The 25825-nt window shown below is 31.6% G+C and overlaps 1 protein-coding gene across 1 annotated transcript in view; it reads right to left on the bottom strand.

Annotated features, from left to right (window-relative positions):
* Nucleotides 1-923: 923 nt before the first annotated feature.
* LOC129219664 (histone deacetylase 8-like) overlaps nucleotides 924-25825 on the bottom strand; it is a 30107-nt gene continuing 5205 nt past the window's right edge. Inside the window, exons 6-10 of the mRNA XM_054853941.1 lie at nucleotides 19337-19445; nucleotides 17974-18146; nucleotides 15005-15099; nucleotides 8153-8258; nucleotides 924-4382 (exon numbers count right to left, since the gene is read on the bottom strand). Of these exons, the coding sequence (XP_054709916.1) occupies nucleotides 4339-4382; nucleotides 8153-8258; nucleotides 15005-15099; nucleotides 17974-18146; nucleotides 19337-19445 (527 nt within the window). The 3' untranslated portion in view covers nucleotides 924-4338. The remainder of the gene's footprint in view (nucleotides 4383-8152; nucleotides 8259-15004; nucleotides 15100-17973; nucleotides 18147-19336; nucleotides 19446-25825) is intronic.

Below are 25825 nucleotides of genomic sequence, written 5' to 3'. Positions count from 1 at the left end.
TCTCACAAAGCCTCAAGTCAAAATCAATATTATTTTCTTTGCTCAAACAGAATTTTTTAGTGTTAAAAATATCATCAGAGAAACCAAAAATAATAGTTTGCATTAAGATAAATGGGGGAGGGGGATCTTTCGAATTGGTTTTGAAGAAAAAACATTTTAATGAGGGGCTGATGGGAGACTATTCAAGTACTCTCTACTGAGTTTATAAGCTTTTATTGCCAACACTAGGGGGTCCACCCCTTGCTCACTTCATTCGCCAACTTCACTTCACGACCTGCGGTGGCTCAAATGCTACCTGTGGCGGGTAATAATATGATGGTTTTAATGCTTTCACTTCTGGATGTCCAGCCCCTTAAGGTTTAGAGGGGTGAGGCAGGTCAGAATGGCTTTCCCTTAATGTCTTGCATCCAATGGTACCATTGACTTGGTAGACATTGCAAGTTTAGAGGAAATAGGGTTACAGACAAACGTGCATAGATTTTAATAGTACACATATTGGGTAAAAATGGCAAAATTGATTTGAAGCAGATAAAAATTAAACCAATATATTAATACAGACTTAGTTTTTCGTGCTCAGGTGAGTAAAAAAAAAAAAAAAAAAACAGGTATAAATCTATTCAGTTTTCAACAAGAAAATGAAGTAAAATACTTGAGAGTAATTTTTAGATTGGGATTTTTTTTCACTTCAATTTTTGATTTTTTTTTCTTTTTGACTATACAGAAAATATCCCATGATTTAAGAAAGGTTACAATGCTATTCTTTCTAAGTGAAAAAAATGTATTATAAAATGAAAACAACACTGCAACAGTAGTTATTCTTCCCAGATAAACATAAAACAAACTCATAAAAGACACAAATGTATTATAAATTACTTTTGAACTATCAAATAAGCTAAGAAACAAAAGGCAATGAGCTAACAAACTTTACATTTTGAACGTCTTTTAATTTAGTGTTAAAATTAAATGCTGGCAATAAAACTAAGTATAAATGAATGCTACAGATAAGTTGAAAGTCGGTCATTTATTGTAAATTAGAAAACACAATTCTCTAAAATTGTATGGCCTCTTGAGTTCATTAAAAGACCTTAATTTTTTTCACCGCAAATTCGATAAAACAAAATGTTGACTTACACATATTTTTAATACCTCAAATTCCGGCAATGACATGCATTTTTAATTAAAAGAAAAATAAATAAATATTTGTGAGAAAATCATCATAGGTTGGATAAAAGAAGTAAACTATTTATTGTTTTTTTTTTTTTTTTTTTTTCCAACTGATCTGCAAACCTTTTCAGGACTTAAAGGAACAAACTGTGAAAAATTCAGCGAAATTGGCCGGGTAGTTCTCGAGTTTTGCGAGTTGAAACACACAGACGCTTTTTGGAGACTTCATTTTATACTATGTAGAGATTAAATATGTAACAAAAATTATTTATCTTGATACACACACACACACATGAAGGAGGGGGACTCAAATGAGACTTAACAGCATTTTAGTAAAAGCATGTATGTATATAATGGGCAGCATAGGTTGTGGCATACTGTTTGTTTCCTCAGCGCTAAAAGTGCTGTCACATTTTGTATTAAATTTTATTGCTTTTTGTGCATATAAATGGTATTTCAATGCCAGACTATGGTTATGTAAAATGAAAAAAAAAAAAAAAAGTTAAAGAGTCATTTCTAAAGCTCCTCACAATATGCATTAATATTACATAACTATTTCAATCTTTAAAATATACAAAAAATCAATATTTGTTACAGATTTGTTGGTGAATAAAGGATATGTTACAGTAAATACGTTGTAGAAACTACAACAATTTTGGAAGACAACAGAGTTTTGCATTCTATATTACAAACACATGAACACAAAAAAAAATATGAAAAAAGATATTGGAACATGCTAGCTACTTCAAAGTACACATAAGGAGACTCACACAAAACAAATAAAGCATTTAAAACGTAAATAAATAACTTATTAGTCTTACTGTAAACACACTTATCAGTCTTATTGAATAAGCTTTTAATAGTTATAGATTTTAAATAACATTTTAGTAGAGGACAGTGGAAAAGAGATCAACTGTCCCCAGACTGATAGTTCATCCCCTTTTTCGTTTTAGTTTATAACTTTTGTTTCAGTCAATGGAACTATACGACTTCATGTCGCAAGTTTAGTACAGTCTTTATCCCATCAAAATGCAATACCAAATTTTAAATTTTAAAATTAGAATAAAATATTTCAAAGAAAAACTAACAATGCATAAAAGTATCACGTATCCTTCATTCAAGGAGACTTCATTCGAGTCTGTAGGAGATTTGATCCTGGGGAAACGTGTCCTTATAAGTGTTTCAAATACAAATCAAACATTAGTTTTTGTTACATATTAAATATTTATTTAAGAAAAAAAAATCATATCAAATATAAAAGGAAACAAAATAGAAACAATAGCTATTAAAAATAACAAAGTTAAACAAATAAAATCAACTCTATAATAAGAAAATATTAACACTGCTAAAGGAGATCATATTTTTTCATTAGTTTTGATCAGAGTACTCAGAAAACTGAGAAGTAAATATTAAACAGATATTTCAACTTAGATAAATGTTTCAACTAAAGTTGAACTACTATAAGTGACAAGCAAAATTTTATGCACAGTAATGTTCAAAATATTTTGAAATTGGCGTCAACAATCAGCTGAAATTAGTTCTCTAAATATCAAGTTGCTAATCTGTGCAGGTGCGGATACAGGGGAAATGTCACGGAGGTCATGACTAACTCTAAACTGGCGGCAATATTATGTGATGGAAAGAAGTTCCGCATTAAGGTTCACCGCATTTGAGCAGTTTATTAGAATTCATTATGTAAAAAATAAACCTATAAAAACTAGTTAAGAAAAAGAATTATATATATATATATATATATATATATATATATATATATATATTTTCATAGCCATCTTTTTGTGAACGGCACCACATATCCTTTTTTCAACCAGGCATTATTTTAAATCAAGTATATTTTTCTGCATGCAAAATGGATGGATGTTGAATATCATCCAAATATATTACACATATTTTGCTCAAATACTTTATGAATAAACGTAAGCGTTTTCAGTAATTTTTAATAAAGTTTATGCTCTTCTAGGCGCCTCATTTCTACCCAATTTGGTGCTTTTTTCAGACACCCAAACAGCTTAAGAAATTTTGTGCACCCAAACCCCCCAAAAAATGAACATGACTGCTTTCTACATTGTTAGTCTGTATCTGCCCCTGGATCTGTGTGTCAGTTTTTCAACAGCAGCTAGCTATCTACTTCTTACTGCAAAGGAAAAAGCTTTTGGTTTCCAATAAGATTTTAGAGAGAGAGGAAAAAAGAAGAAGAAAAAAAAATGGCAATGATTCAGCAAAGTAGAAAGTGTTTCTTCAAAATATATCAAATGTTACTGTCGTAAAGCTCATTCTTTTTTTTTTTTTAAATCTTCCTTTTTCTATTTTGATACCTATGGCCATTTCAAATGAACAAATGTATGCATTATTATTTGAAACACAAAGCATTAGGCATATATGTTGTGTTCTAATAACAACAAAGAAAAATATTTCATACTTGAAAACTTAAGCTTTTGTGGCATTGCTAAACTTCTTTATATGTTGTGTAGTCACAACAAAAGAGAAAAATTAGTTAGATCACAGCATTCTTATTGTAAAATAAAATATTTTTTTGCAAATTGATTTTAATCAGAAGTCAAGTTCTGTAAACCATATTTTAATTACTTATCATTTCTAACTTGTCTAAATATAGATGAATACATTTTACAAACATTCAATAAAATACCAAGAGATAACTTAGAGTCAAACCAGTATAAATTCATACTAACTACATGTGACCGAACAAAAAAAAAAGAATGCAAACAAATTCATATTGAGCATTAGTAATCATATTATTTTGTACATACATAATTTTTAATAAACAGCATCAAATATATTAACAAAATGGACATAAAATATATAACAAAAACAAACAACACACTAAAAACGTAAAATGGAACACTTGAGTCGGCAACAAAACAGCTGAATGATAAAATACAAGAATAAATACATAAATTATATCACTGTACAAATGACTCTGCATGCTTCAACGCAATTACATGTTTGGTGAATTTTATCAACAGAAGAAAGTCAAAGGCTTAAAATTGCATAGGAATATTAAGATCAAATTTTCACCAAACTATCTTACAAGAAAAATTCTGCAATAAAGAAAAATTTTATTGCATGTAAAATTCATAAGTTAAAATATTAAAAAATACCCACAAAGAACTAAGCATACAGATATGGAAGACTTTTTTATGTAGAACTTTCTGATGGGCCTTGTATAAAATCTAAATTTCCTATAAGATAAAGAATTTCATCAGATAAATATTAATGACAAATCAAATAACAATGACATTAAAATTGATCAACAGATTCAGAATCATAATCTAAAACATTTTTGTATCAAAAATAATTTATTAACTTAGGATTGAGGGTAACTTTTGACAACTATGTAGTTTAAATGACCAGTCATATTGTTCAATTTCAAGCTATCATGATGTTTTAGCATTCAAATTCAACAAGGAGTCTTAAAAAAAAAAAATCCCATTTTTCCAATTTTGTTAATATACTTTCAACACTAGAGGAAATATATATGCAAGAAATCTCGTTTTCTATTGTTATTAGAGCATAAAAGGAAGATTTTTGTCATTTTAATATATTGAAAGTTATTATATTATGCTCAAAAATGAAAAAAAAAAAGAAACAAAATGATAAAATGTTTAAAAGCTACATGCTTTTTAGACATTCTTAAAAGGTTGAGAATCTTGTAAACAATTTGGATATCACGTTTATTCATGCATTATAGAACCCCAAATCTAGAACACTTAAGACTACACCAATCCAGATCTCGAAACTCTTTGGATTTTAGATCCTGACTGACCTGTGGGTGTTGCTATTTATGACTAATGCATTAGACAATATGATTATCAATACAATAAATAATTCACATTTATGCTAAAAATTATTATGTGTGAAATGGGGTAATTATTTAACTTTTTTCCTTATAAATATTTTAAAGAGGCAATTTAATGAGAAACTTAAACATTAGCACATGTTGGCTGGAACGATTTTCCCTCATTCTTTCTACTTGATAAGAATATACCATTTGAAAGCTTAGATCGACTGACATGCTATCTATTCTACTGTTTAAAACGAAAATGAGTTAAATGCATATAAGATTAGAGCTGGAGTTAAAAATTAAGCTTCCAGAATTTGAACATGAAGAGTTTGCAATAATAGAAGATCTGCTTCCTGAAAGTCAGTGTAAGAGATAAATCCCCAATTTAGTGAAAATATGGAATGTAGAATGTAATATTTGTTAAATTGAAAGAACATGAAAATCAATATTTCTAAAATAATTGTCATAGAAGATGATTATGGGGCCTCTGTAGTAGAAGCTTTGGTTCATGTGCTGGAGGTGGTGGGTTCTATTCCTAACAAAGCCCAGGGTATTATTTCTTCTCTATGTGCTGTAAATATTTCTTGTGTAGTCTTATCTGTAAATAAATAAAGAAATCCAGTCTCTCAAGGCAATGGCACCCAGGGGCATGCACAGAAATTTTGGGGTCTGTCACAAACGACTTTTGCAGTCCTCCCATATTGTTTACCCCCCTACGACCCTTCATATATTTCACCCCTCATTTTAAAAATCTTGAGCCCCCTTCAGGCTCGGTACTAAGTCAAGAGGTGCCTCTTCTCCCCCCCCCCCCCCCCCCGGGCATGCCCTTGATGGCATCAATCTTTTAGTAGTGTTTATTAATTATGGACATGAAAACGGACAACAAAAAGATGATTATGCAGTCTTAAAGTAAAAAAGAAGGGGTTTTGAAGAAGCTAGCACCAAAACGCAGGACTTTGAAGAGCCTTTCAAAAAAGAAAGGAAGGGTCTTGAAGGAATGGACTAACTCTGATCAAACAATAAGAATATATTCATAGTTAAATAGTCTAACACAATCCCGTGAGATAAGAAATGACTACAATTGTTGCTTACAGATTCTTCCATTATCAAATCTAAGCCCTGAAATTGGCAAGCATTAATATTGCAACCGATTCTCAATATTTTCTAACTAATGTTCTGACTAGTAGAAAAAGCTTATTTACGACACAAAATCAATTTCTGGCTACAAATAAATAAATAAAATAAAAAACTGTTACCTAGGATGTTTTATTTTGAGAGGGGTAAAACTGTGCAGACATATGGTTTACATTAATTACACCTCAATAAGTTGCAAATCAGCTTGCACTAAGCTTTCAGAGCTTACATCTATTAGTTCCTACCAGAATGTTGGCTATTTGTGAAGAAGAATTTATCCTATTTTCGGTCAATATTAAAAGAGTTCAAGTGCAAGTAACTTTTTTAATTATGTCCAACAAATTTACAAGATCACAAAAGTATGATGAATTAACACTGAATAAAAAGAAGCTGTTAAATAATATTTTTAATCTGGTAAATAGCTCACAGAATAAAATTATGTTTGAAAATGCTAAAAGGTTACATTTATTTAAAAAATGACTAGTCAAATGACTACAGTAGAAAAGCCTAAGGCACCAGTCTATATATTTCATTAAAATGTTAACAAAAAAACTGATGTGGAATGATGATGACTACTTCCTTTTATATCTATTGAATAATGCATAACTAAACAAACAAAGAAACACTTAACTAAAATTTTCTTGCTTAGTTTGTTGCGAAACGATGCAAAAAAGTGTTTTACAGAGTTAACTTTCCCAATATCAGCAATATTGTTACAAAAATTCAATACATAACTCTGTAAATATTGCTAAATTGAAGCCAGATTTGAAAAATAATCTCTCTTGACGATGGTGTTGTTGAAGTGAGATGCAACGTTCGGGCTTCCATGAATACAAACCAACATTATTTAATCGGCGTGAGATAGTTCTTGCAGAAACATGCATACCAGTAGCGGTTACAAGATTTGCAGCTATCTGTCCAGGAGTGAAATTTCTGTTCCTTTTTGCCACAAGGTCTACATAGCGATCCTCTGAAAGAATGGTGTTCCTGCAACGACCCCCGGCATGCTTTTGTAAAGCAATTCAACCTTCAGCGGCCTTCTTTAATCGCGAGATGACACTTTTTGATACACCCATTGCAGCAGCTACAGTGGTGACACTTTGACAGCTTTACAGTCATCCAACTGCTCATCCACGATCATAAGTACTCAAATGATGTCATGCTGATATTTTACTTTTAAATACTTCAATAACCAAACAGTATTTCAGAGAAAAAACCTTTTCAACATCCAGCACTATTCTACCATGCCATCTGAACTTGAATTTATTTCCATTGGCCAGCTATCTGAGCCACTTGCATAAATCACTTGTTCCTTAGCAATTGTCAAGCAGTGTATATAAAAGGAAGTAATACAGTACACATTTTGAGGGTGAAGAGTTGTTTGAGCAATTCAAATGAGCTGCTAACAACAACTAAGTATGATTGAAAAAATTAAAAGGAAAAGAATATAGAATGAGAAAGTGTTAAAGATTGATATATTTGCAGAAATTTGCATATTTGACACTTCAACATGTGATCTTGTTGCAAGCTATTAAGTGAATTTCTAAAATAAACTTGATTTAAACTATTTTAATTATTAGTATCATTTTTAATGAAAATTTAGCATAGCCACACAAATATATATTTATAATGTTGAATTCCATACCTTTTTCCTGCAACTTGTGAAGAATGGATTACAAGATATTGCTGCCCACTTTGCATTTGCTACGGTTCTAATTTTATGGAAAATATTATTGTGTCAAACACATTTATCCAGTAATAAATTATCTTTTTAAATTATTGTGCCTTGATGTAATGACACCACTCAATACAGTGATAACTGTATTTGTCCTCCTAAGAAATGTTGTATTCAAGTTTTACTGTATATGTACACACTACACATAGCCCTTTAAAAACATTTATTCAAAATACAAAATGACTTCAAATTAACTAAGTACTCAAGTTTTGAGTTGTTAAGTTTTGGATAAGTTTTTTCATTCCCTGAATACACCATATTTCAATAATGAATATTTTGCGGATAATTGAAAGACTTACTTAAAACAGTATCAGTAATTGATTTTAAATGTTCTGTTGAGTTTCGATTTGGCATTGTTCTAGGGCAAATTTGAAGTTCATAGTCTGGTCCATATTTCATTAAGTACTGAAAAATACGATTTCACAATTACAATCAGCAGAACAATGCCTTTACATGTTCAAATAAGTATTTAGGAGCAAAGTAAAAGATTACTGAACTAAGACATGATCGAACAAAGTACTGATAGAAATTGTAGCATCAGATTAATTATTATATTTTATTACATCAGATTTAGTACTTGTTGTAACATTTAAATTACAAGGAAGTCAAAAAAACTTTATTATTAAATATGAAATTTAAATTACTTTTGCATGCAAATATATGTCAAAACTTATTAATGACACTTACTTCACCAGTATTTTGAAAGAACAAATCATTAAAAAAAAAACGGTTATATGGCAAAATGATAAAATAGGGGGATGGATGTTACAGTTCTGAAAAACAAGGCAATAATCTCGTATTAATTCCATCACATGTTGAAAAGACATTAAAATAAAAATAATTAGCTATAAAATTTATATTATACAATTAAATTAACAAACTTAAATGTGAAAAACACAGGCATGCGGAAACACTATTTTAAACATCCAGTGTGTTGAAATATCTGCTCAAAATACACACAATCAAGGATATCAACGAAATATGCAAACTTTTTTTCAGAGAAAGGATTTTATTGAAGAAGACATTAAAATTTCATATATAATTTGTACAACACAAAAGTTAGAACAACTTTGAAATAAAAAATTAAACTTTAAAATCTTAATAAATACAAAAATCGGAACAGTTACAATTTTGTTTACAGTACCGTATTTTTCTTTATATAATCCTCAGTGGCGTATTATTCGCAGCGGTCTTTCCCCTCAAAGTAGAAAAAAAAACCTTGTATAATCCACAGCAATTTTTATTGTGAATGTTTCCCAGCAATAGAGTAGTGTGCAGTTCTTATCACACAAGCATTATGTACGTCAACGATGAGCTCTGGAGTGGATGACGTTTAATTTGCATCTTTTGTTTTGTCTGCAAGGGGATGGAAGTATAGCTGGCTGCCATGATGGCTTGCTGTATGTCAGGGTGTCTACTCAAATAAAAATTTCAACTTCCCTAACTTTTCCAAGTTTTCCATACCCGAAACAAAATTTTTCCAGGTGCTTTTTTAAAGATTAGTTTAGCTACTTTTGCTATTTTTTTAATGGTTGGCTGTGATTAGGTACATTTTACACAAGTTACTTTTATATCACTGTTTAACGCAAATTTCAAACTATTACATCCATCCATCCCTCCCTAAAATAGACTTTGTTTCTTGGGAAACTTTGATAACTTTCAAGAAATTGCTTCATTAAATTGCTAAACATCAAATACATCTCTTCACACAGGAAGGGGCCATTGGTTTACCCGCTTGGAACCTTATTAAAAAATCTTGCAATTCTGATGCCATCAAAATAAAGAAACCCATCTTTTCTTCCAAAAGTTCACTGCACTTCAACATCGATTTTACTGTGCAATAGGTATTTGTATTCAGTTCAACATTTGCAACCTCTGCCCTTTGAACAATAACTTTTAAATGTGGCAAAATGTCTAAAGCCCTTTGTGCAACAGCTGAGATCTCTACCCACCGAATTGAACAAAATTTCAGTGGAAAAACACTTTTCTTTGATGACATTTTTAGTTTGCTTGGCTCTGATTCAAAAAGAATTGTTTTAAAGCATTCAAACATAAATTAACAAATACATCTCTACAGAGAGATAAAGAATTACACAAATACCTAAAGTAATACTGAAATTGAACAATAATTTATAAACTAGATTACCCTTACTTTGAAGAGCTTATCTATAACTGGTATGGAAAAACTAAATAGTTTTTCATTAGTGGTTGCAGAAGCTATCTCACTACCATTGTTAGTGGGTGTAAACTGCTCAACCCTCAAGCGAAACGGGAGTGTGCAAAACTAGAGAACAAATGTGAAGTTGAAGAACTGATTTATAAACAAAGAAATATTTTCTTTTAGTAATTTCAAGTTGCATGAATTTCTGACCAAATTTGTTTTACTAAACTGCAAACAAGGAAAACAAATCTTTTGAAACTGGTTATAATGAAATTTTTTTTCCAGGTTTTCTGCATACAAAAATTAATTTCCCTGACATTTCCAGGTTTTCCATGTTTTCCAGGAAGGTAGACACCCTGGTATGTTTATGGTGTTTGCTTTGATTCGCCATGTTTAAACATCATAACAGCTTTTACTTCACAAACTAAACTATCAAAGGATGAAACTTATTTAGGGTGGCGACAGGAACTGTGAAAAAAAGTTCCCTGACTTTTCCCTGATTTCCCTGATTAAGTTCACCAAATTCCCAAGATTTACGTTACCAATGATAATGGTTTTCTTTCTTTGCTCTACTTGAAATCCATTGTATGTTTGTATAAAATGCAGTATTTTAAACGTTTTAAGTTGTGAAACGTTGTTGAACTAAAGATATATTTTTAAAAGATGCTACTTTTTTAATAAAATAGTTTTAAATAAAAACATATCAAGTCAATTTTTTTGGGGAAAAAACCATACAAAACAGTATATTAAATTTTTCTACATGGAAAGAATATAGAAAATTAAAAAAAAAAAATTAACTTCCAGAAACCAATTAGCATAAGAATTTTATGAAACTATTAAAATTACTCTTAAAAACATATGTGTACTTATGGTAGAACTAAAAAGTAATTGAAATTATTTTGAAATAAGTTTTCAAACAGTAGAATAATTGTTGCAAGAATACCAAGTAATAGTGAAAGAATAGATGTAATGTAGGTATCCTTATATAACTAATTGACATATTTATGCAAAACAGATGAAACCATTTGACATTCATTCATAGAGAGATTTTCTCCAATCAAGAACATAGGTTTTAATGAATGAATACAGCATTTTAACAATAAACAAGAAGTTCTGACTAGAACTAGACGAGCCTACTTTCCCGTATACCCATACTACTTTCTAGTACCTGATCAATATTCTCAAAAATAGCTAAAATTGCAAATTTTTTCAAACATACTTTTAAAATACTTTAAGCTGATTTCTAGGAATAAATATTCCTCACTCATCAAAAAAAAAAAAAAAAAAAAAAAAAAAAACACGAACAAATAAAATAGCAGCAACTTTTAAACAAAGCAGCTAATACACTTTTTTAGATTAAAAAAAATCTTTAATAGCTTTCAAAATGAAAAATTAATAAGTAAAATTAATAAGCTCATTAAAATAAATACATCATATCAAAAAAAAAAAAAAAAATCGTTTCTTTTTGCCCTGTTGCCAAAAACATTTTTTAAAATGAATTAATGCAATTACTAAAAAAAAAATGTCAACTTAAAGAAATAATTTTCTTTGTCAAAAAAAAAAAAAAAATCGTCTGCGCATATCTTATGTAGAAACATAAATGACTTCGAGTTGATTCGCCGGTAACTGAATACCTAAATTTAAACTTTAGCGTGAAAATAAAAACAAGTCATATCAACAATAAGTATTTCACAGTTAAAGTCAAAGTCGGAGTCAATCTCATTTTGAGATAAAGGAGTCGGAGACGAATATCCAAGAATCGGAGTTAGTCATTTGTCCATAAATTTTTGCCAAAGCTACGAAGTCAGAGTTGAAGTCGGGGAGTCGGAGTCCAATTAATTGTCGGGCACAGGAATCGGAGTCGGAGTCAGGTGCCTCCAAATTCTCGGAGTCGGAGTCTGGAATTTGTGGCGTCAAGAGCTATTTCTAACAAAATTTGTTTTTAGTAAATCCGCCTTCAAGTACGGAATCTACATTGACTTTCAGTTTCCCCGTAGGCGCTAATGTTAAGGGATTTGAACAGTTCAAAATTGAACGGAAAATTGTTCAAATCAAAAAGATATTTTTTATACAAGTTTTTCATCAAAAGCTTTTTCCTACAAAGTTTGTTTGAAGCAAATTCACAGTTCGGAATTGCCTTGAATTTCCCCGTAGGCGCTAATGTTAAGTTTTTTTGAACTGTTCAAAATTGAACAAAAAATAGTTCAAATCAAAAAGTGAAATATGGGAATGAGGTGTCCTCGCCGAGATCTTTCGAACAAAAAAAGGTTTGTTCGAATCGGACTATTCATTCAAAAGTTATTAGGGGGGGAGAGACAGACAGACCGACAGACAGACAGACAGACCGACCGACAGACAGACATTTTTCCCCATCTCAATACTCTACTTTCCAATTTTTAATTTTTCGATATTTATTTAATTATTTTATTTATTTTTGAGTTTTTTTTTTGTTTTTCGGGATATTTTTAAGATGCATTAAGCCTTCTTTCATGCTTTTTTCTTCTTTTTCTGACTTTTACTGGGAAAGTAGGCTAAAAAATAAAGATATTTACTTAAGTACACAAGTTAACTCTATTTCAAATGATTTCAGTATGTAACGAAAAAAATCTTAGATTGCTTTTGTAACAAACAACTTTGAAATGCAAGGAAAAAAAAGCAATTAAAAAAAGCAATTTTAGCAATTAAATTAAAAACGCGAAGAAGTAATAACTTTTAAGCTTTTATAGTATTAATTCAAAAAGCAAAGATTTCTTCTTGAAATCGTGATTAAAGTACGCTAATTACTTCGAGACAATGGAATAAAGGCAAAGGAGCTAAGGCATTAATGAAGACTTCCTCTTTGCCTGTATGGTTGTTTATTTTACGAAGCATTGAAAGCGTAAAAGGAAATTTCAAGCTAGGTAAAATAAACAACTTTACAGACACAGAAGCAATCTTAGGAAGTTCATCCTGTGGATAATAAGTAAGATGCAATACTTTGAGGTTGAGGAAAAAAGATGCACAAATATGCGGCAGTGTATAATCGCACCTCATTAATTTCACTTTTTTTTTTTGAACAGATAATTGGCAAAAACTGCATAGGGAATTTGACTACTTAATTTTGTAAAGCAAAAAAAATTTTTTTTCTTCATAAAATCAATTTTCCCCGATTTTTTGTTATTTTTTCAAAATTCCCTGATATTTCCCTGACTTTTCCCTGATTAATCAAGTTCCCTGACTTTTCCCTGATCTGTCGCCACCCTGTTAATGCGTTTAGAGCAATCTTGTTAATAAAACGCAACAGGTAATCAAAAATAGCTCTACGACGCAAGCAAAATTCAAAGTATTTTACAATTTACGAAAATTATGACAAAAAATGACGACATATGAATATATTTAACACACGAATTTGATTTCTTATGCGGAGGACCTAATTTCACCCGGAATTCGGATACCCCCCAAGGAACTAACTTCCTTTGCTTAGCCTCGGCTTATTTCTCTACTGTCAGTCGAGTTGTGTAAAGTAAATGTAAGAGAGGGTGAGTGGCCTGTAGTTTGTGTCTATCGATGATTGGAGGATAACTTGAGTGAGGCCACTTGGTTGGCTCATGGTAAAGAGCTGGGCATTGTCCAAAAGTGAGGCAGAGAATGAGACTGAAGGGTTTCAGCTCAATCTGTTATTTCTTTCATAAATCATAAACAGCAATTCCTTCGCAACTTCGCTTGAAACTTTTCAGATGAGAATTTTTTTATCAGATTATTTGCGGTGACGTATAATATGCACAACAAAATTTGGGACTTTTTAAACACATAATCTGCGGATTATATATAGGAAAATACAGTACTGTAAAATCCCGAAAGTAACCCCCCTATCGATTATAGCCCCCCCCCCCTTTTTTGTGGAAAGTGAAATCACTTTAAAATCCTGAATATACCCCCCCCCCCCCCCCTTCACCTGAAACTTTTCCGATCATCTTCATTTGCCACTCCCTGCAAAAAAAAGGATAACATTTTCTGCTTTACTTGGAAAGCATTTACAAAGGTTTAGTTTCCCCCTCCATGTGCAGTTTTGCTTTTCTAAAAAAAAAAAAAAAAAGAAAGAAAACACAATGATTTAAAGAAAACAAAAATGGTCTCCATAGTTTATTCCTTCCAAAATGTCTAGACTCCTTTTGATGCAAGGGCGCCCTTTTTTTGTTCATAAATATTACAAAAGAAATTTATACGGTTGTACTGCTTTTTATTCATTTTGGAAGGAGCATTTTTGTTCTGATTTGTGAAACTGAACGAACTTCAACACGGCGCCATTTTGAAAACATGACGCCATTTTGGAAACGTGTTGCTTAAAAAGTAGCGCGAAACTTAAAAATAACCTTTTTTAAAGGAGAAATAATGTAATTGAACGAGTTTAGGATCATCAGAAATGTAAACTTTACTAAATCGAGTAAGAGATTTGTCTGTGTTTGCGTTCGCGATTTTTATAAAGCTCAGTTTTCGAAATTACAATCTTCGTAACGAATTTGCGGCCATGATTGCGATTTTCGCTTCTTTTCTGAAACAAGAACATTAAGATTTTACTTCTTTTACTGTAACCTTATTACTTTCAGTACATAATGAATTTTCAAGCGATAAATTATATGGGTTTTGCCAACTTAAGGTGCAAAATCCTTTCTTTCGAAAAAAAAGTGCGCCCTCATGCAATTTATTACTACTAAAAAATTATGACAAGTTTTTATCAATTAATTTCTCTTTCTTCATTAATATTAACTCTTATTTACTTATTATTTCTTTTCTATACTCTAAAATTAATACTACTAAAAACAATTATTTTCACTAATTTTTCAGAAAAATCTCGATTATAACACCCCCTTCTGAAATCAACAAGTTTTGTTTTGAAAATAGGGGGGGTTACTTTCGGGATTTTACGGTAATTTATTATTATTTCTTTGTAATAATGGGAGTATGAAATCAATATTTACAAAAATGTAAATGATTTAACTGAAATAAATACCTTGTGATCTGGAATGTCTGACTCTACAGTTTGATCTAGCAATATGGATAGCAAATAGGTCCAACATCTTGCTGTGTTGACAGCATTATATCCACCTAATTCATCAGATCAAAAGAGTGATTTTAGTAATTCAAATCCCAGCAAAACATAAATGTGAAAAAGAAGCCAAGTTTAGTCGAAGTGAGGTTCGGGGTAGATGGTGTCACCAACAAAAAAATTTCAGATCGAAACGGTTACCAAGTTCTACAGCAGTTCCTCATAGATGTTGGATTTTCCCATGTTCTGCAATTCATTTATAAAACAATTTTTTAATTTCTTTGATAAAGAATTTTAAACTTGCGACAAGTTTTAGTCATCACTTTTTTTTTTCAAACTTGCCAAGCATTAAATCCAATATCAAAGAAAGTAAAAAATTGTTTTCTAAATGAATTAAAGAACATGGGAAAATCCAACATCTATGAGGAACTGCTGTGGAACTTGGTAACCGTTTCAATCTGATTTTTTTTGTTGGTGATACCGTCTACCCCGGACCTCATTTCGACCGAACTTGGCTTCTTTTTCACATTTATGTTTTGCAGGAATAGCATTACTTTTTGAAAAGCTAAATCAAAGGTTATGTCCTAATTTAGGCAATTATAAATGCAAAAGCATATACAAATACATGATTTCCTTTTTTTCCCTGCTTTTACAGTGCAATGGTTTGAGGTTTCTTTTTATTAGAAGTTTTGAAGATATTTTGATAACTGGGGACTTGGTGCGATCACCAATTTTGGGCAATAATCGTCTGTTTTCCCATTTATCAGCAAGGCTAAAGTAATTTTGCTCTTGGTCTTTGGCGTCCTCAGATTTGTCGACAATTAGGAAAATCGCCAAGACCCATCTCAAAATCTGTCTGGAATTTCTTTATTGTTGGGGGGGGGGGGGGGGATTATCATAACGTAGATCGTAAATTATGTAGAATTGGCGAAAATATTTCTCAATTGTTGAAATTATTCCTGCCATTTTTGCACCCCCTGTAAAATTTTGTATTTAATTGAGACTTAAAATTTTATAAATTTTAAAGCGTTTGATTTTAAACACTTAGCTCTAGATTTGCAATTTTAATTATTTGATGGATCGTTTTTCATTTTAGCGGAACTTAAAGCATTGTTTAAAGCCCCATTTTGGTTAGAAATTAAATTGTTAATTTAAAACTTCAACAACCTTGTTTTGGCAACATTTGACAAGCCCATTTGTTTTGATTTATTTGGCGAAATATTTTGCAATCGCGGGGTGAAGTGATTATGCCGTGATGCTCATAAAAAATAGCGTAGTTTTTTGCTATTTTAATGTAATTTTCTGACTTTTTAGATTTTTCCCTTTACATATGCATGAAAATTTATCTTTACGCCAAATTTCAAGTATGTGAGATACTTGGAAGTTCCTAAACATTTTGATGAGTGAGTGAGTCAGTCAGTCATTGTAAAAAATGACATTTTCAGATCTTAATAATTCCATAACTATAAGAGGTACATTCATGAAATTTAGGATTATAGGTCTTCTATGCAGCTCTATTAGACATACGAAATTTCAAGCACGTAGATTCAATAGTTTTTGAGAAATGAGGGGGTCAAAAGTAGCTTGAAATGGTTTGTGTAAGATACATACTGGCAGATGTGTTGCCTGATTTCCGAACTTGGCTGACACACTGCTGTGTGTCCAAAATTATACATTTTCCTGTGATAAATTAATGCAGTCAAAAACTTACCTAGTAATTAATGATAGAATTGAAAGTTATTCCTATGCATTAAAAAAAACTCCTTGTGACCTTGTGAGAGTACCTATATTTAATATTTTTAACACCATTGATATCTTGGAAATTATAAACTACATCACTTTATTTTGAAAACAAAATGCATATGACTTAATTTAAGGAAACTTAAATCATTAGCTTTGAGGCGAATTCATTAAATAATAATGTACAGTAAACTCTAGATTTTTCGTGGGCGACTTCTTCCTATATTCATTTTTTTTCCAGCAATAATTTACCGAATGTAGATAAATTTGCCTAATTTAACTTAACAAGTGAAAAATCTACTTTTAGACAATAATAATTCTTTCTTCCCTCTCCTTTCCAATGACATTTAACTTTCCAAGGTCACTGAAACCTGGTTTTTAAATCAACACTTTACTTACAGATTTAGATGTACACTATATACTGATTTTTAGATCTAAACTACTTGAGTGCAATAAACAAGTGACTAGACAAATTTTGTTCAAAACAATTCTCCTCCCAACCTCTATACCTTTTTAGTGTAATCTAGCCTAATCTGATAGTTTAATTTGCTTGCGTATATGTGTAATTCGTTTGCAATAACAAACAATCCTTATCTAACTTTTACGTACATTTCTTGCAGACACTGTTATAGTTTTTTGTTTTTTTTTTGCTATAGTTAGAATGTATGAGAGTATCATTGATTTTTTAATGCTTTTGCATACACTAGCATTATTTAGCATTATTTTTTACCTATTTTGTGGATTATCGACAGTATTTGTTTCTCCACGGTTACCATACCCACAATTACCAAGATGATCAGGAGTTTATTGTAACTATTTTCAGAGTTTGTACATTCATGATGTTTCTGGTTAACAATTTGCTTGCCATGTTTTAAGCTTAGATATAGCAAGAATTCGAAATGTTTAGGGAAAAGGAGTATAAAACAATGTGGAGCTTTTTAGAGTATATTTATTTCTAAAATTTCTCTTTTTAATGGCATGGGGCCTCCTAACCCTTACGACAACCTGGCCTTGTTTGGGTAAGCCTGCATGTAAAGAAAAGATGGCACAGCCCAAATGGATCATGGCTTTCAAGCATTAATAGTCTCAGTTCTCATATTCATTAAATTGTCATTACAAAATCTAAAATAATAAAATGAATAAGAATGTCAACACAAGGAAAAAAGCAGAGACTAAAAATATACATTTCATACCTCCACCCAAAGCTAATAATGGCAAGTTCCAGGATTTGAAAAGTTTGATGCACTCTCCTGGGGCTTTTAAGGTAAGATTAAAAGCTGCAAAAGGATCACCAGCAAGAGTGTCTGCTCCACACTGGCACACAATGACATCAGGTTGGAATTTCTTGTACGTTTTTGAGAGCAATCTGAAAGCATTTTATATTATTAGATATGTTTATTTTCTTTTTCTTTCTTTTTTTAAGCAAAGCATGAAAATAAGATGGTAGTATTAAAGCTTTTCACTTAGAATATGCTTAAATAGACAAAATGAAATAATCAAGAATGGTTATAGAATGTACGTCAGCTGATAAGCAACAATATCAGGAAAAGTGGGCTCTGCCACAGGACCTGATTAATGCACTTAGCATTATGAGTTTTCAAAACTTTTAACTACTTTTTTTATTCAGTATTTTTCCCTTTTGTAATATTTTGATGTATATTTTTTTTACCTAAGATTAAGCTTTTGATGTTCACACACACACAAATCATCAGATAATACAATAGTTAAGTAATAAATATGGTGAAGTACAAATAAATGATAAAGTCTAGCTTATTATTTTAAAGCATAAAATTACAAGAATATTACATTCACAGTTTTCAAGGTGGCCCCTTTTTCATGCTAAAAATGTCTTGAGCTTCCAACACTAAGCAGCAATTATCTAAGAAGCTAAACAGCAATCACCCAAGAAAAGTTTCATGAAAGGCTTCACTAGTGACAGCTGTTAAAAAGTCTAAAGATCAAAACTTTATCATTCTTATTGGAAAGAGGGTCCTTGTATCCCTAATACGAGTGTATGCAATATTTTTGCAATAAGCTGCTTAAATAGCATTAATTTTACTAAAGCAAGTACAATTAAATTATCAAACAACTGTTCGCCTGATTTATGTCATTAAAAACTTAAGAAAGAGTTTTTGAAACTTGTTAACAATGCTTGTTTGTCACTTCTGTCAATTTTTAAATTGTTATCCCTTTAACATATTAAGCCAGAATTATGTTATGCACAATGTTGAGGAATTAATGCTACTAAAGTTAAAGGATAAAGATATGAATATTTGTTTTGGTATTATTATTATCATTAAATAGTTCTATAACATTTCCAATTTAAGAACGCAATAAAGATAAAAATAAGAAAAGAAAAAATCATGGTTGAATGATTATTACTTTAGTTGAAGCACATAATGACAATAGATGAAGGAAAAAAATAATAGAGAAAATTTTAAACTATATGTGAAAGCTACCTAAAAAAATTGAAACTTCACAAAAATTTTGGAAACAAGATTAAAAGCAAAGCTGAGAGAAAATCTTTTCAATGAAAGTGAAAACAAATAAACTTACGGTATGATTAATTCCAAATACTGAGCATCCTGAATTCCATCATAAAGAGGTACATTAATTGTATAATGTTTACCTTTTCCATACCCAATGTCATTTAGAAGTCCTGTGCCTACATAAAACATAAATATTGAATCTAAATATGGATAAAACTGAACAGCTGAACATAAAATTATTTTACAGTGAAGCATCAAAAATTTGGACAGCCAAACTCATAAAACCAGACAATTTCTCTCATTCTAGTTAGTCAAATTTTTAACTAAGACATTGCTATATTAAATTTCTACATTTCTCATGAGACATAGTCTTTTGACTAAACACTAAATAAATAAATTTACATGTGCATCAAAAATTTCATTTAACCGCCGACAATGTCAGCAAGTCATTTACTTCGAGACAAATTGACGACTGTCAACAAATTGACTAGTGAAGAAATTCACAAAATGTCCTTAGATAATGGAACTGATGAACAGTGGAATTAGTAAGCAATTAGACCCGAAAGTCATTTCCAAAAATCATTACACCAGCTGGTGTGTCTTCACAAAGGGGCAAATGCCACAAAAGAGAGCATTTTGATTTTTCAGGGGCTAATGAGTTATTAATTGCTTTAACTTAGAGAAATATCCTTTTTTCTATTACCAGCCGTTTTCACTTTGTTGAAATTTAAGAAGTTGTTTGATAGCTTGTTTGAACCAAGTTACTGTATTTTAGGTTTTTTCAAGTTGAAAAGGATTTATGTTTGAAGCAGGCTTGTCATTTAAGAGGGGTCAGGAGGGGCAATTACTGCCCCCCCCCCCAGCTTTGAGAAATCAATGCATTTCCGTACATCTGTACCTCAGAGCCAAACTTACTTAAGTCCAAAAATGGCAATTTTCAGGTTATTACTGCTTTACATTAGGGGTGCGACATCGATGTCGATGTTTTGGAAACATCGATGTTTTACTTTCGATGTTTTCGGAGCATCAATGTTTTGGTTTCGATGTTTTTTCGATGTTGATGTTTTTGTATTATAATTAAAAATTACAGTAAAATTTGCTCCAATTTTCTTGCTAGGTAATTAAGTTTACGTATGGAATTGCTCCAAAAATTTCATTTATTTGCGCACATTTAAAAATATCGATTTTTCTGTGTAAAGGATGATTTTTGGGAAGATCACTACAAGATGGTAAAAGATAACTGCAGGGTGAGGAAGAAGTCAAAGTTATTGGAAGAACTCCACACTGGTAGTCTGTTGCCAGAACTTGCAGTCGATTTTAAGACTCCAATTCTTAAACTAAAAGAGAATCCTATATATTACTGCGGTGCATATTATAACTGTACAAATTCAGAACTGTTAAAAGTTGTGTCGAAGTATTTGATAGTGATGGCGACTTCCGTTTTTTCTGTGCCTGGTGGAATAGTCAGCGAAAAGAGAAATGCGCTTAAACACCAAATATTGGGGGTTACTTATCGTCTACCCAGGAGCAGATACAGACTAACATTTTAGGGGGGCTCATGCTAAAGAGTGACCCTCACCCCTCCTCCATGAATAAACTTATGGTTTTTGGTAAGAAAAATTTCTGAAACTGCTTTCAAACAAAAGGTAACAATAATCTAAGCTCTAATAAGTAAAAAATAAAATCCTCATGTTAAAAGACTTTTAAAAAATATTGAGCATTTTTCCTTTAACAATTTGCCTATAACAAGCAGAATGGTGATTATAAATGAATACACTATAATAACCATGTTTCCAGTTTTGTAATAACAGATCACATCAAGTGACATTTTATGAACTTCTTATTAATCATATGGTGCTTCTGCAACGATGAATTTGCTTTTCTGAATCCATTTTTTTAATTATGAGAAAAGTTAATGAGTATATTATTTTGCTTTCTGGTATTTAAGTACTAGTGGCACACGCACGGCTTTGCCCGTAATAGAAAAATTAAAAGGTCTTTTGGTTTGCCTGTATATTTACAAATAATGTATGGTGAATTTTCTCGCCAATTGGCTTGTACTCATGTTATGGTTCCACGTTATGATAATTTTGTATCTCACCAAATGGCTTGTGCCCATGTTACGGTTCCACGTAACATCTCATGGTAATTTTGTTTTTAAAATTGGAATGGAAAAAGAACCACACAGAATTTTCGAAAAATCGCTTCGAGGTGCACACTCCCATGCTACAAACTAACTTTGTGCCAAACTTCATGAAAATCGGCCGAACGGTCTAGGCGCTGTGCGCGTCACAGAGATCCAGACATCCTTCGGACATCCAGACAGAGAGACTTTCAGCTTTATTATTAGTACTAGTGGCACCCTCACGGCTTTGCCCGTAGTAAAATTTAAAAAGTCTTTTGGTTCACCTGTATATTTACAAATAATGTATGATGAATTTCTTGCCAATTGGCTTGCCCATGTTACGGGTCCACGTTTTGATAACTTGGTAATTTACTCGTCCGTGTTATAATTTTGCTCGGGAAAATGATCTTAAACTGGAATAGAAAAAGAACAAAAACGAATTTTTGAAAAATCACTTTGAGGTGCACACTTTCATGCTACAAACTAACTTTGTGCCAAATTTCATGAAAATCGGCAGAACGGTCTAGGCACTAAGCGTGTTACAGAGATCCAGACATCCTTCAGACAGAGAGACTTTCAGCTTTATTATTAGTAAAGATAATATATTAAAGAAGATAGTTCATTAATTAAAGCTAATTATTTATTCAATAGTTTATTTTTAACTGTTTTTCATTCTCGAGAAACGATAAAATCAAGTCAATATGTTTGACGGCGTATTGGGGTATTTTATGAGAATGAGGTTTTCGCTTTTGGACCCTCCCCTTGCAAAATTCCTGTATGCGCCACTGATAATGAGGTTTTGCACTAACACGACAATCAAAGTTTACATTTCTTGCACGATAATAAATCCTAAACACTGATTTAAACTAATAAACTATTTACAGCACATTTAAAAATAAACTCAGACGACTAAAAACTGAACTATCTAAAAATTACAACAAAAAGAAATTCTAATCTATAGCGACTTTACAGAAAAAAAAAATATTTATGGACTCAAATGTTTTATCGATTGAAGCGATGCCTGAAGCTTTGGATATGGTTTTACAAAAACTATCGTTGATTAAATTTGTTGCTTATAAAACGCAAACGGGCGTCAGACACTTCTTTATTACTTTTCATTATACTGGCTCATGAACTGTCAAAATATTTGATATTTTTTTATTTGTTTTCTTGACTTTCCGGTACTGGGGAAATGATATTAATAATACTTACCTATTTTTATGTGAGGGGACTCTCCATATCTTGACGCCGCACTAATTAAATACAGTCCCAAAACTTTCGTTCTTTCCTGCATGCGTAGTAAGTGAAAGGTAAACAAACCGCGCGGTGCTTGATTGACGGTTCAGTTAAAAATCACAGTGAAAAAAATCTTGTCCGTCAATGTAACGGTTTCAACGAAATTAAGTGTTGCCAAAAATATTTTTTTGAGTTTTCTTAGTGAATTTCATCGAACTTGCAACAAAGAATATGTAAATTGCGTGGAACGTCATCGAAGCAGTATTTAAGCGGTGGACATCTGTCCATCGATCTCTCTCTCCCTGCTACCATTACCAGGATGTCTCCTCCGGCATAAGTTGTTGTAGTGGGCTACCAGCCCTTGGATCTATCGTCCTGTTGATGATGGAATAGCGTTCCACTTGATCTACATGCCGAATGAATTGGGCCGGCCGGCTTTATGTGGATGTTTCAAGTCTTCGTTTGGAATCAACTGGCGGAAGATGATTCGTGATCGCTGGACTGTTTTTCCATTATCGAGATGAACTTTTTTAGGAGCACCTGTGGTATAACTATTCTATTTATTGTTCATGTTCCCTGCAATATTTTTATTGATGCTGGATAGGATTCTACAAGAATAATATATTTTTAAGAAGCCTTTTTTCTTGTTAACATGTTGTATTTTTAGTACTAATAAATGTTAATGATTTACTTAAATATGCTTTCTAATTTGACTCAACCAAGACACATTTGTGAGGTCCACCAAGAACTTTAATTAGTTTTTCCTCCTGACAGCGCCGCAGACTAGCTGTCTCAAGAAAAGCTATCTTTACTGTCTACATATTTTAAATACATATGCTATAAATAGAAAAGTGACAGTTAATACCCCTCTCCCCCCCCCAAAAAAAATCGAGAACTATTTACTGTTTCTTATTATGGTTTCGGTCCGACTTTTTTTTTCAAGCAGTCATTTTCACTATTCAAATGCAATGAACCTTGAGACAGATTACAAAGTATTGCTGCAGATTTTGATGAGAGGAGGGGGTCATGACCCCCATGATCCCCCCTCCTCCTTGTATACACTACTTACGGTTTCGCTCAAGTTTTTTATTTTTTCGAGCAAACATTTAAATATTGTTGCGGATGGTTGGGGGGGGGGGGGTATGACCCCCTCACTTGTGTCCGCCACTGCGTCTACCCTCAACAAGCCATCCCACAATTACTCACAATTTGTGTTTAATTATAATGCACTAACAGTTCAAAACATATTTCTTGCTCTTAATAATAATTGTCAGAATTAATTTTGTACTTTTAATATAATTTTCACAACTCTTTCTCATCATACAACTGTTTGTAAGTGCTATGATATAATTTTTCACAGATTTAACTAGTCTGTATTAATTGTTGCATGTCTTATTATCATTTTTTGTCTTATTATAGTACCAAGATGTTGCGAAATTATTCCTATTAAATTGTATTTGTGACTTGCAGTTCAGTAGTTCAATATATTCGTGGGGTTCGTATTCTTTTGTATTGCTTAAATTAGACGTAATGCCAAAAGAATTCCCTGATCCATTAAGAAGATTCCCTAATCCATTTGTTAGAGCTTATCATCTATGTAAGTTTGTAGTGTAGTATACTAAAAAAATGTATGTTAAATATTGACAAAAAGATCGATGTTTTAAAACATCGATGTTCGGAAACATCGATGTTTTTTGGTCGATGTATCAATACCATCGATGTTTTAATTTCCAACTTCCAATATTCCATTGTTTTGCCATCAATGTCGCACCACTACTTTACATGTAGAATCTTAGTCCACATCGAGTCATCACAATGTAATTCTATTTAAAAAAAAACCCTCCTTAATAGTTATTTACCAGCATAAAAGAACGCAAGCTTCATCCTTTGTACGCACCAGACAAAAGTTTTTCCGCTCTCCTGCAAAGTAGCAATAAGGTGACCTATGTTAGTCTGGCTGTGAGGTACAGATACGTGGGCATGAGTTTTGTGTTTTTTAATATAATATGCTTTGAGTATATACCTTTTGACCTCCCCCCCCTGGAAAAATTTAAAATGACAGTCCTGGTTTTAAGGGGGAAAACCAGTTTAGGTGGCCGAAATTTTAGTGTTTCTCTTGATTTTTTTTTACAAGAAAGAAATAATAGAATTTCTTTAAACTTGGTGGATATTTTATTTATCTTTTGAAGTACACCTTATAATGTTTTGAAGTCATTTCCACCAGAATTAGTGGATTCAAAAGCTACTGTTTACGGGCTGTGGCCATCAGAGCTTGTTGCTGGTGTGCATTACCGAAGCCATAACTTTTGCCTGTAATCATTAGTTTTACTTTCTTATAAACAACATATTTCCCTAGTATACAAACCTAATTGTGGTCAAAAAAGTTGAAAGTTACACATTTTTGAGGTTTTTGATCGTAAGCTATGTTTTTCTAAAAAAGATTTTTCAGTTATTGCATTAAAAAAATATTTTTATTCATAATTGCACCAAAGAGTTAAGTTCATATAGAGTATAATTGTATAAAGAATATTCACACAAATTTTGCGAACGATGGGTCAAAAACTTTTTGAGCTAGAATGCACGCCAGAACAAAAAAAGTGGTTTCAAGAAAAACGCCTTTGAAAAAAATGCTGTGAACATTTTTGAATCTCCAGTCACTTTCAGCATTCATTGCATTGAAACTTATCAGAATTTTTCACGCAAATTTTGGTAACATATTCTTGAATAGTTTTACAAACATTTTATGACATTAAAAAAAATGGATTTTTTGACCAGTCTAAGCTGGTTTCCCCCCTTAAGTAATATGAATTTTATATAAAATAAGGGGCATCAACATATTAGATGGCGGGCACGGTCAAGAAAAGTTTGGGAAGCACTGCATTAGGCTATTGACCATATTGTTTCAAATCTAGATAACAGGTCTATTAAAGATGTTGATCAAAACAGTTTTTTTTTTTTTTTTTTTTTTTTAACTGTGAAAGAAGCATTCAGTTCAGAACAAAGTTAAATATCAATAAAATATTCAAAAAAAGAGTAAAATACAAAGTAACAAAGTATGTTGGCAACATTGAGCACCTGGCAAAGACAATGCAACCTCAGTGGCTGTCCAGGTTTTTTTTAATTTTAGTTTTAGGTCCGCAATTTGTGGGGGAAAAGATTGATATGAATGTGAAGAAATTCTATTTAATTAATTTG

Source organism: Uloborus diversus, chromosome 4 (assembly GCF_026930045.1).
Source record: "Uloborus diversus isolate 005 chromosome 4, Udiv.v.3.1, whole genome shotgun sequence".
NCBI classification, from domain to species: Eukaryota; Metazoa; Arthropoda; class Arachnida; order Araneae; family Uloboridae; genus Uloborus; species Uloborus diversus.
This window is presented reverse-complemented; position numbering and strand designations above follow the sequence as displayed.